The 13,930-nt window shown below is 33.5% G+C and overlaps 1 protein-coding gene across 1 annotated transcript in view; it reads left to right on the top strand.

Moving 5' to 3' along the window:
* Positions 1 to 12,993: 12,993 nt before the first annotated feature.
* Positions 12,994 to 13,930, top strand: part of LOC145279702 (mitochondrial glycine transporter A-like) — a 58,055-nt gene continuing 57,118 nt past the window's right edge. The window contains exon 1 of the mRNA XM_080130982.1: positions 12,994 to 13,336. Coding sequence (XP_079987108.1) covers positions 13,211 to 13,336 — 126 coding nt within the window. The 5' untranslated portion in view covers positions 12,994 to 13,210. The remainder of the gene's footprint in view (positions 13,337 to 13,930) is intronic.

The raw sequence follows: 13,930 nt of genomic DNA, 5'->3' as shown, positions 1-13,930 counted from the left end.
GGTAGTAATGAGTTACCTTAGCAGGCAAGATTTCGAAATTATGGATTGGCCACCACAAAGTACTGCCTTAAATCTAATAGAAAATCTTTGGAAGACCTTAGGAGTGAAAGTTATGGAAAGAAAATCCCACTAACGCAGAGCATTTGTGGCTGAAGCTTCAAGAAGAATGATCTAAAATTAGTATCGAGGATTGTCAAGAACTGATTCGTTCTTGTAGTCAGAGATGTGCAGCTGTCATTGAGAGCAAGGGTTCATTTACTAAATATTGATTGTACATGAATTTTTATTGTTTTTTGGCTTTTTACATTATTTTTCTCAATTTTATCCCTTACTTTTGGACGTTCCTATTTTGAAAATAAATAAATAATTGTTATAATTCTTTTTCTATCCTTTGCAAATGATTAAAATTTTAGTATGTTATTATGGATGATAATGCGTACTAGTTGTCAAAATTTCAGCTTTTCACAATTGTTATTTCTAACAAATATATGTTTTTTTAATTTTGTCCCTTAGTTTTGGACGCTACCGTATATATAATTATATGAAGAGTTCTGTGCTACGAGATAGGTGCTGTCAAGAACTGAACATTTTAACATGTAGAAAAAATAAACAGTAAGATGGACAACATCTTAGAATCTGGAATATAAACTTTTGTCATTTATTTGTATATGATCTGTAATTAGATAGAACGTCATAAATTAAAGGATTGGCTATAAATAAAGGGTGAAATATAATTGAATAAGTATATTTTTCCCATAAACGCACACACACACACACACACACACACACACACACACACACACACACACACACACACACACACACACACACACACACACACACACACACATATATATATATATAAATTGATAACAAAACAGCTATATTCAAAACTGCAAAATTTTACTCATCTTACCACTTATTTTTTTCAACATGTCAAAATTTTCTAATTTTTAAAACACCAGTTTTGTAATACATAAACAATCGATTATTATTATGTCAATACTGAATTTTTTATGTGTTGACTCATCAGAAAATTGGAATTATTTTTAAATTTAAAAAGAAAAGAAGAAGTATTGGGCATGATCAAATTATATATATATATATAAATAAATATATATATATATATATATATATATATATATATATATATATATATATATATATATATATAAAATAAAATAAAATAAAAATTACAATTAAATTTACCAAAATGATTCAAGATGGTAAAAATAAAGTATAATATAAATATTAAAAAATTAATATTTATAAAGTTATCTCAGCCAGATGTAAAAGCTCGATAAAACCAAATAGGAGATAGAGCTTATAATACACACACACACACACACACACACACACACACACACATATATATATATATATATATATATATATGGAGAATTGCTTTGTTTTTATTTTTCTTATCATTTTGTTTTTGCTGCGAAATGGAAACATTTGTCCATCATCATCATCATCATCATCATCATCATCATCATCATCATCATCATCATCATCATCATCATCATCATCATCATCATCATCATCATCATCATCAGTTTAATGCCCATTTTACATACCAGGTGTTTAATTATTCCTTTTTCTTGCAAATCCATTCTAATCACTTTCTCCCATGTTTTCCTTAACCTTTTCTCATGTGAACTGACCCTGCTACCTCAATTGTTCTACATTTACTAACTCAAGAACCCTCATCCATTCTTTCAACGTTGTCATACTATCAATGTTTTCTCTTCTGTACACTTCTAGATTTAATCTTTATCTGAAGTCATCAGATCTAAGCCTGTTTTTAAGACTCACATTTCATATCTATTGTATCATTCTCATATCACTTATCTTCATGCAATGCATGTCATCAACCTTGCCATTTCTTTTAATTAATTTCTCATTAAAAATATTTTTGAAAAGATAATTAACTGAAAGACTATATGCCATTAAAAAAATTGGTTCTGTGTTAAAATCGATATGACGTTTTATGGAATGTTTAAATTTAAACCACATAAATACTTTTGACTTGAACAACAAAATATACATAATGCCAAATAACATAAGAAAAAAACTATCCTAAGACAGCGATTTATTTTTCCAAGTTTTTAATGGATTTTTGTGAAGTTTAAAAGAATTACTTATGATATAATTTGACTAGTATGTTAATAGGATAAAATTGCATAAAAATTATAACGTACTTTGAAAAGGATTAATCTGAAAAGTTACGTTTGAACGTGAATTGCCACAGACAGCCGATAAGTTATTTAACAAGTGTATTATACAGATGCAGAAAGTAATGACCGTTACCAGAGAAAGTGGGTTAGGGTTAATTTATACAATTGTTTTTAAAAAGCACACACTTTAATAAATAACAGGATTTCGTATTCGATTGTTTTAGTTTTACACTAATAAACTATAACATTGTGTACATATTTTGTGTCAAAAAAAAAAAAAAAAAAGGAAAAAAGAAAGAACGTTCGACAACACAGACTCAACCAGTAACGGCAATACAAACTAACAAACAATAACCTTGACACAGACTCAACTATTTACACCAATACGAACTCAAATGATAACGTCGACACAGACTACAAAGTTGCTGATAGGTGACTCGAGTGTCGTCGTTATATTCCTCTTGGATAAAGGCATTCTCATACCTCAAGGAGTGTCCAGTGAGAGCACGCACACACCGTTCTCGGGCACCTCCACGCATGCCCGTCATATTTTATACGATAAGCATTTAAAGGGGAAAGAAATGTGAATCTAAAATCAAACGAAATTTTCATGAACACAGTTTCATTCCAAAAGTTTTATGGAACACAATACCACAGGATTGCCTCTGAGCTGATTACAATAAGATTGCCTTATCCTCGAGTGGCCTCTTGACCTTGATAAGTGGTGATACCTATGTAAAAAAAAAAAAAAAAAAAATCTAATGGCAACAAATATCTGTCAAGTTGTGCTGCCGTTTCTAGATATCGTTTCCAATCCTCTATTATAATAATATTGTTCATTATCCAACTAGCAATCTAATTAACCCATATTCTCAAGTGGCTTTTAGCCTTAGTAAGTGTTGACTCATTAGTTTTAAAAATAGTAATAATAAACAAATAAATTTAACCTTTTTATATAAATTCACAAAATATTACTGAAATATACTTTTGCTTGCATTTGAAATTTGAGTTAGTCTCAATGATTTAATTATATCTACTACTGCTGGAACGATTAATCATAATCGGAATTGGGAGTCGGAAAAATTGGGATGTTTTGAGGTATTGGAATCAGTATCAGAATCAGTATCGGAATCAGAAAAATTTGTGCCTATTTTCCAATGTCAAAAACGATTTTTAATTGTTGTTTTTTTTATTTTATTTTGTTCAAAACAAATTATTCCACTGCTAGTGGTAATGATAAAATAATAAATATTTATTGATTTTAAAATAATAGTAAAAATAAAAAATAAAATCGATAGATTATCCCACCAAAAGTGCATTTTATACTTGAGAAAATATCTGTACATTTAACATGTGTTTTTACAGTAATTGGGAAGAAGAAATAACTATAGTTAAATATTTAGAGATTTATAAAAATCGGGATCGCTAATTGTATCAGATTCGGGAATTTAGTATGGAATCGGTAATTGTATTAGAATTGGGAAAAATATTGGAATCGTCCCATCACTAATATCTGCATATGAATTTGTTTTAAGTGGATATTGCATTGCAGAGAACACAATCCATTGTCATCAACAATAAGATCAGAGTACAGATGTATACTGTGTGTATCCAGTCTGTTTTTCTGCATGTGTCCAAAACATGGACTATGGATTTCAATTCCCATAGTCTGTGTGAAATGAACTGAGATATATATGATTGCAAGAACCAATTTGTTAAAAGAAAGTTTGGAGGTTAAGGAGTTATCGATGTGAAAGGAGTTATCTGGAGTAGAAGATTAAATTGTGCAAAGAATAACTTTCCAAAGATCCGTGAAATTGATCTTAATGGAAATATGTGGCCCACCAAAAATGGGTAAACTTTGAAGGAATTGGAAACAGTTGGTGACTGAAAAAATCACTGTTAACTATTTCCCTTACTCTCTATCTGTGTCTAAAACTAAATGCAAATTCCATGAACACAGTTTCTTTCCTAGAATTGTCCATATGTGGAACTCTATATAACGGTGCTGCTTTCCAGCTGACTACAACATAGTCGTTTTCAAGTCCAATGTAAACAAGTTCTTGTTGAACCGTGCTCTTAAATCAGGAAATTTTATCCAATTTCCACTGCTACTCATCAGTGTTGTCCCATTGACCTCCTGACACTCATTAACCCTAATCCTTTAGTGGCTTTTGAGCCTTGATAATTGGTGATTCTCTTGTAAAAAAAAAACATGGGACAGTTGGGATTGACGAATCAAGATAGGAGAGATACAAAACTGTGAAGACAATGAATGAAAAAGTCAAATCTTGTCAAGGGAAAAAGGACGTAAAAGAAGAAGAAGAAGAAGAAGAAGAAGAAGGCAAGTGGTGTTTTTAGCAGTACAATGTATGCCACTGAAACTAGCTTATTTGATCACAAGTACTGCATTGGAGTTTTCATTCTCTTAGACTAGTTTTCCTGTCAGAGCATTGTTTCATCTATACAGAGATAATTTTGCATACCAATCTTCACTAGAGAACCGATTGACTTAAGAGTATGACTCTCGGCTCTAAAAAAGAAAGAGAGAATCTAAAAGCTGACAGATCCAGAGCTCGTGAATATGGCATACGATTTTTTGAATGGTATGGCATCGAAATTGGTCAAAGAATATCTTGAGGAGTGTTAGATATTGGCAGCTAACCTCAGGAAGAAAAAAAACATCCAATGGATTGCGCATATGTAAATGGATTCAATGTGAAGAATGCGGGACTTTCCACCATTGTCTAATGGAATACATGGTTTAATCCAAAAATATGTGAGAGGATATGGGTCAAAGGTTGAAACAATAGACAAAGGAAATATAGAACATTCTAATATGAAAAGAATGTTTTTATAAATAAAATCGTCACAAAGAGAAAGTCAGTCAGACTGTTAGAGAGAGCCAGGCTGTGTGACCATTTCTTCACCACCCAATAACTGCCTAATCTGCACCACTGCATACATCTTTCAAAAACGTACAAACCTCAGTAATATTTGTACCAGCAAGTAGATGTTAACATTTATATAGGCTGGACAAATGCATTTTGAACGACCGGCTACAGCGAATATGTAACAGAAGAATGCAAATGTCTTCAGTGAAGAGCTGCTCAATCAACTATTAGTGCAATACGGCGAATTCAATAATTCTTGTAATGCCGCATGGGCTTTAATTAGAATAAAGTAAAATTGAAGCGAGTCACTCATGGATCTAGTTAACAGGATGAATTGACTAGTTAGGTCAGTGGTTAGTAACAGAAATGCAAAATTAAGAGACGATTAAGTGCTTCAAATGAACTTTTTATAGCTGCATTAAAAAAAAAAAACATCCATTAAGGAAGATGTGACCAAATCAAATCTGACAACCTTATCAGAGGCTTTATCAGTGGCAAGACAGACTGAAAATTCTATGCACGGCTCTCGTAAATGATAGCTTGGCAAATGTGATATCTTGAGAACAGGACAAAGAGGTGGTGCATACTAGATTAAATGTACCCCCAAACTGAACCTATAGCTGAAACTGCTTTGAGTAGGCCTATTGTTACTACAGCTATGATAAGCCGATAAAAACAATAGATAATAAATTTTGTGGGTATACTTCTGTGAAATTAAAAAGATTGCAGCAAGGGCATTTTAACAATGATAAGTTAGAACAGGAATGCCTACGGTCATCTGAAAAAGAAATAAACGCCCTCATCACAGGAAAAGGAAAGACTAGAAGACTTTCAAAACCCACTTAGTAATATCGGCTTTATCAGAAACATAAGGCATTGATGTGTAACCATGTAAAGAAGGACCTCAGAGAAATATGAACCCCAAAGAAAATAGGTGTCAGGAATGTGGTGGAAGCAGTGTAATGATACGAGCCAGGACAACTTAACCTGGGAGAAGTTCCCTGTACAGAATTGGAGACTCAATGAAGTTAGCAGTATATCCCCACGTTCTCATAACATATTAAAGAAAATATGTCAGCTATGAGATGTGACTGTTCGTATGACACGTTGTCTTAGTTCAGGTTAGTATGAAATACCCAAGTGAAGCACACGGACAGCAAAAATAACAGAACACAACAATTAAGGGTTTATATATATAAAATAATTTTATTACATAATAGGTTCTATCCCCCACCCCCAAATTTTCATGAAATATCCAATGGGCCAAAGGTAGGTTGAACACAAGAAGTCAGTAAAGAAAATAGTATTTTTCTTTTTGTTTATATCATGTGGAATGATTACATGAGTCTGAACACAAATGTAAGTGTCCTAAGAAATTAACTCGGCTGTTCATTAGAGATGGAAAGGATCTGAACGAGGACTGGTGATAATAAACACAAAATACTTAGTTGATGGAAACATGTGGCATCAAAATAAAATAAAATGTCCAAACGAAATATTTTTTCAGTTCCAAAATTCTCCGAAAACTCTACATACAAAAACACAGTCCAGTATAGCCCAATCTTTAGTTTTACATCCCTCTCAGCGAGATCGATATTGTAATACCACAACAGGTAGTTCAATTGACTCCCCTTCGATGAATAACTCCTCATGATGTGGCAGAAGATCAGTTCTTTTACATTTTATGCACAGCAATAAAATCTTTTTGCATCCCTGTGCAATACAATAACATCTAACTTGCATCTTCATGCAGTATAACAATATGTTTTCTGCATCTCTTTTGCATCCCCATGCAATGTGTAAGCATGTAGATATACCTTTATATGTATATTGGCTTGCATTCAAGTTTTGAAGATCTACCCTTTTCTGTTACAGAGGAAAATCTGTAAGCAGCCTCGCTCATGTGCAGTTAACTCTTTGAGTTGAATGTGGGCGCACTGATTTCTCTTCAAACGCTGTGGTTCATAACTTGGCACTGTTGATAAGATGCTCGGCTTTTTACATCTTTACAGGTGGCAAGCTAATGTCTTGAATGTACTTCTCTTGCCGTTATCGCCTCACATGATTTTTCTTTGTAACAAAATGATTCTCTGAATTGTCTCATTTCTGTTTGCTTCGCTTTTAGCAGAATAGGTGGCATAAGTAGAGAAAAATATACATAATGTGACAGGGGAGTGGATGCCTATGTCACATCTGTTCAGGTTTTAAAGTGTGGGTGTTCAGAAGAAGGGGTGCTATCTGTCTCAGAATATAAAAAAGGGAATTTGTCTGGAGTCTTCTGTTTTATAACTCTACCATGAGCTTTCAGTACAGCTGTCTAAAATAGATTGAGAAACTAAATGAAATTCCTAATAAGGACGCCAAGATTATTTGTAAAGTAAAGATTAGAGGTAGGCTGATAGAGGCATTCTTAAAACATCAGTTTTTGAGGAATTAATGACTGCCACAAGATGTGTTCGAGTTGTTTACTGGGGAAAATAACTTGATGTGTCTATGTCATGGGGACATTTCTGGAATGGCTGTTATGTCCTGGCATGACAACCAGCTCTCCGGGTATTAAACAGAATGAAACAATAAGCACATCCCTTGCATCAAGGGGATCAATATAATGTTTATTACATCTTCTTGAAAGATCTTGTGTTGAGTTCTCGACATCATTTTCTCCATTGAATTAATTTTAAGAGTGAAAAGCACATCTTATTTTTCTTTTATTAATATTATTTTTTCCTTGTACATATTTTTGTGAATTATTCCATGGATTTCTGCCTTTGGATTATTATGGACCATCTTCTTCCAATTACGGGATTTCCTTGGATTTTACTTGTACAAATGGAAATTCTTTTAACTTTCTTGAAGTTTTACATTTGGATTTTACCGTCACTGGATTTTTTATCTTCCACCAGACTATCCATTAATGTGTAATCACCTTTTTCTTTACCATATTCCCTCTGCTTAACTTATTTTGTTTTCAAGTAAGATCTTTGACTTATTTGTTGTTTCATCAAATACTTCTGCATGCAAAATCCGATCCCACATTTTGCTAATTCCTACTCTCTGATGAGAAGGAGAGTATTTCTTCGAAACTCCGTGGATTAAGGACTATCCGTTTATCTAGTGTTTCCTTTTCAGATTAAATATGTTTTTAACTCATTTCAAAGTGTTTTTTAACATATTTCATTAACTGTTTGCTCATATATATATATATATATATATATATATATATATATATATATATATATATATATATGGAGAGAGAGAGAGAGAGAGAGAGAGTAAAAAAGAGAGACAGTGCCATCCTGAATATACTTTTGTTTTCTTTTTGAAAAGGGGAGGTGTTTTTCTCCCGAAATTAATCAAAGTTCCATACCATCAACGAACTTTATATACATTGGATATAACAACAACTTGGTTGCAAAATAATTATACAATGAGGTGAGGAATGATAGATAAATACACAGTTAGACATTTCTCTACTCAAACATAGCCGTCTGTTTGTTTGTTTGTTTGTTTGTTTATTTGTTTTTCTTTTCTTTTCTTTACTCTCATGATTCCAGTCCTTTCCGCATTGCTTTTGGCTTTTACAAACTTCCATATATATATATATATATATATATATATATATATATATATATATATATATATATATATATATATCGAAACTGAGACACCTGAAAAGCATGTGGACCTGATCTCATCCCGGCTATGCTATTAAAAAAATGCTCTGCTGAGGTTGCTCCAGCTCTCTCCAAATTTTACAGCAAATACCTTAACGAATCTTGCTTTCCTGACTGCTGGAAAACCGCTTCTGTGGTACAAGTTTTCAAGAATTCTGGCGAAAGAACTGACCCATTAAATTATCGCCCCATTAGCCTTCTCCCACTTTCTACCAAAATATTTCAGTCCTTAATTAATCAAACCCTAGTCCAACACTTTACAGCTGCAAAACTCCTGACTGATAAAAAATATAGATTTAGGCAAGCTCGTTTCACAGCAGATATCCTAACTGTAATCTCTGAACGTATATACCATTCACTGGACAAAACAGGGGAGGGTAGAGCAGTAGCTCTCGATATATCTAAGGCTTTTGACAGGGTATGGCACGATGGTCTTCAAGGAAAAATTAGATCATATGGTATCACTGGAAGAATACATAATGTAATTAAATCCTTCTTAAGTCAGAGAAAAATCCAGGTTGTCCTCGATGGTTGTACATCTAAACAATATGATAAAAATGTGGGAGTACCACAGGGGTCTATCCTTAGACATTTATTATTCTTGATATTCATAAATGACCTCCCTGATAAAATTGTTTCTGAGATGGGTATATTTGTTGATCACACCACTCTCTATAATAGGCACGAAGGGAAAACAAATGAGCACATATCTAAGGAAATGGTAGAAACACTAGATGAAGACCTCCAATCTGTAGTGGAATGGGGACAAAATTGGATGGTCACATTCCATGCTGTCAAGACTAAGCTTGTTTCCTTCAATAATTGCAAAAACCTTCTCTACCCACAATAGCAATGACCAAGAACACATTACCTGAAAGTACTTCCTTTAAACTCCTCAGCCTAACGTTTATAGGGAACATGAACTGGAATAGATACATTGAGAGCATTTCCAACGCTGCTGCAAAGAAAGTGGTCTCTCTCTATCATGCTAGAAAACTACTTACGCCTGAAAGTATCTTGTACCTCTATAAGGCCACCATTTGCCCATGTATGGAGTACTGTTGTCACATTTGGGCTGGTGCATCTGCTATTTGTCTCTCACTCCTTGACAGGATTCAAAAGAGAGTTGCCAACCTGATAGGTCCTGAACTGTCATCTATGGTTCAACCTCTGTCCCATTGACGAAATGTTGCATCCCTCTGCCTGTTCTACAAGTACTTTAATGGTGAATGCTCTGACGAACTACAAGCACTTGTACCTCCTTGACGTGAATACCCCGTGAAACAGCTAACTCCCACCCTTTCACAATAGAGATCTGTAGCTGTAAGAAAGCCTTGTACTCCAATAGTTTCTTCCCCAGAACTGCTAAACTTTGGAACTCCCTTCTAGGATTCTGCTTTCCCAACTGTACTGACATGCAGAAGTTCAAGTGTAATGCGAACAGACATCTTGCTACTTATCTCCCTTCATAATACCCCTGCAACTTATGTCCCTGATATAGCCCCCTACTTCAAAGTGGCACTGTGCCTTGTTTGGGGTGAAAATTGAATTTAAAAAAAAAACAAAAAAAAACTGTAGCATTCAAAGCTGGTGACGTTACCACTGTTCCAACATGAAACGCACAAGAGCTGATTAAAAATTAAAAATAAACTAAGATGAATGAACAAAATGTATAATGATTTTTTTCAGTTTTAACACATTTTCGACACCTTAAAAACTATTTTAACCGGCTAAAGACCCATAAAAGAAAGACCCATAAAAAAAAGACCCATAAAAAAAAGACCCATAAAAAAATCCAATCATTTAGCACCGCTCTGCAACTTTTAGTTTTGGAGGAGATAAAGTTCGAAAATATGGAGACAGACAAACAGACATATAGTCATTTATATATTAGATGACTTAGGTGCCATCAGCTAGAATCAAAACCAAAATATTTAGCACTTCCAGCCTTAATCATTATCGTCTGACCTACATCCATACATATATAAAAACTTAAAAAAGTAAGATTACTATAAATGCATATTTTTGTATGCGTATGGAAGCACTCGATTTATGTTTGCCAAGTTTCCTTTTTTTTTTCAATTTTGACTTCTTAGCAGCTATTTTACCTGCTAAAGACCAAATCGAATTTGTTGCACAGATCCAAATACTCTATATTGACAGAGGAGTTTGATAGAAGCCTCCCCTGAGACAACCACTGTTACTTATATATACTATATATACTATAACTTATATATTACTACTGGAGATTTAGTATCTGTTTGTCTGAAACTGTACTATTATTTAATGTACTATTAGACTATATTCTAAGGGTCTAATTCAGTTTATTATACTATTTTAGACTATTGTACTATCTTTCGATGCTCAATTTAGGTAGATAATATCTCAATTCTGTTATCATGAAACGATCCTCCTTGGCATTACCTCCTCCTTTTTTTTTTTTTAAAGAGGCGTGGGGGAATGTTTAATGTAAAATTTATTATGTGATCATTATACAATCCTCCCAGAGATTACCACCTCCTTTTGTGGAGGAGGGGGAGGAGCAGTGTAGTATCTGTTTATATGATACCATCCTCTCACGTATTACTTCCTCCATTTTATAGGAGAGAGGGCATTATGTTTTAATGAGACCATCCTCCCAGGCATTAGCTCAACGTTAGGAATGGGATAGTGTAGTGTCTGTTCTTTGTTGAGACATCACTTCCAGGTATTATCTCCTCCTTGGGGGGGGGTCGTATACATCGGCAAGAAATTGCCACAATCGACTATTCATTGAAAAACTCAAACTTATATATACTAACTTACAGTATATAAAATGTAGATATCCATAGATACGTGTTTAGTTGTCTTTACAACTCATCAGTGTAGCTGTAGGTGTGCCAGAAATTTCATGAAAAATAGTGAATAATTCCACCCCGTCTTTCCAAGCTTATAACTCCTCAAAAAATGTAATTTAAGCCCTAATTATTTTTTTCAATTAAAGGAGCAAGAACCAAGGTTTCATTAAAAAAAAAAAAAAAAAAAAAAAAAAAAACCTGGGCTTTTTTTTAAAAGGTTTTAAACTTCGGACTTTACAGGTAAATTTCTAAAAAACACTACTTTTTTTTGTTTTAAATTTGAATATATTATTTATTGACCTTTTTTCTTCAATTTGTGATATATAACACTTTGGTGAATAAATTAATTATTTACTTTTTAATAGACACTTGAAAATGGGGGGGGGCGTGAATTTAAAAAAAGAACGTTTGTCTAAAATATTATATTCGGTTTATTGGAACGAGCATAAAATTTCACATTGACCCTGAAAATATCGTAAAAATAGAATCAATAGAAAAATTTTGATAGATTTTTAAAGTTTAAAAATTGAAAAATATTGAGTTCGTAAAATTCATTACTGTTTAAAAAAATATATATATATATTTCTATTACTTTTAAAACAACTTTAATAGTTTATTTTGGAAGTATAATCCATAAAGAAAATAAACAACCCACTTTTAAAAGAGAAATTACGAGTTTTTTTTTATATATTTTATTCGCAGTTTCGTGTTAGAGGTGTCAAAAATTCCTACAAAAATTCTGATACACCAGGTCTAGTGTAGCTGGACCTAGTGATATTCGAAACCGGGACCTCAATATGTAGAAAAATATATACAGAGTTTTTTCGTTTTTTTTTTTTTTTTTTTTTTTTTAATTCTATGTTTTCTTTTTACGGCCTGCCCCAGCAGCGTAGTATAATACCCCCCCCCATGTTAAGAATGGCTTTCGGAATAAACACCCCCAACCTCTCCAAGTGAAGAACGACTTTCGAGATTGATGGTGTTAATTCCGAAAGCCTTTCTTTACATGCGGAGGTTGGGGGTATTTATGCTACATTAGGGCATGCCCGGCATGTTGTACCTATTTACTATGCCTCCCCACGGGACAGAGTTAGACACCAGGGTCGTTTTTTAACGTGGAGAAAAGGTACAAAAATAAAAATTGTCTCAGTCGTGAAGGATTTCTCCTCCACCGAAAGAGAACAAGAAATAGAAGTGCAGCACTGCAGCATCTGAAGAACAGATACTACACTTTGATCTTGTCCCGAAGGCCAAGTAGGGCATGTTGTAAAAAAAAATACCAAATTTATTTATTTATTTATTTTTTAATTTTTTATCTCCTTCTCCTACTACTCTCATTAAAGTTTCATACACCTAACAGCTCTGGTGTCGGTAAACAGCGCCCTCACGATCCGGTGAATAAAGGGAAATCACTCTAACGGCATTTTTTTTGTTTTTGTTTTTTTTTTTGGCGTTTTTCAACTGTTTCGTAAGGACACGAACATTTATTTGTTTACGTTTTTGGTGTGATCATCCTGGCTGACGTAAAACAAACCCGATCAACAGATTATGCTGGCACAGAGATCCCTAGCACAGATTCCGACAAAAGTTCAGTAAGTTTAGTTAAAATTGATAATGAAGAACCTTATATGCTTGAAGATGTCGCCCCGTGCGCCAATGTTGTTATTCGGGAATCAGACGGACAGTCGTCGTCATCATCGACACCATCAGTTACGACGAAGGCCACAATCTCAAGTCACGTGGGATCACCTGCCGTAAGTGTATACAAAAAAATATTTCTACAAAAAATTATGAAAATCGCTCCAGACAAAGCATGAAGCCATTTGCTAACACATAGCTAGTATGGTTTTGCTCGGTTTAATGGGGGGGGGTGCATCCTTCAAAGCATTGCCTTCAATTTCTAGAGAGAGAGAGAGAGAGAGAGAGAGAGAGAGAGAGAGAGAGAGAGAGAGAGAGAGTGTGTGTGTGTGTGTGTGTCTCGATGATGGGGGGGGGGTGATTATCAGCCGTCCAAGGAGTCTCTAACGGTAAATGTCGACGTGTCCAATCATGACTATTCAGCGTGCCCCTCCTTTAGGAAGGAACTGACCCTCCCCCTTCCGAGACATGGCTAATCTTCTCCGCAATGGAAGGCGAGTAAATAAAGTTATCTATATATATATATATATATATATATATATATATATATATATATATATATATATATACATATATATATATATACATATATATATATATATATATATATATACATATATATATATATATATACATATATATATATATACATATATGTATATATATATAAATATATATATATATATATATATATATTGAAAATAAGAATT

Source organism: Euprymna scolopes, chromosome 7 (assembly GCF_053919585.1).
Source record: "Euprymna scolopes isolate OS-2025 chromosome 7, ASM5391958v1, whole genome shotgun sequence".
NCBI lineage: Eukaryota > Metazoa > Mollusca > Cephalopoda > Sepiida > Sepiolidae > Euprymna > Euprymna scolopes.
Note: the sequence above shows the minus strand (reverse complement) of the source record. Positions and strands in the feature narration are given on the sequence as shown.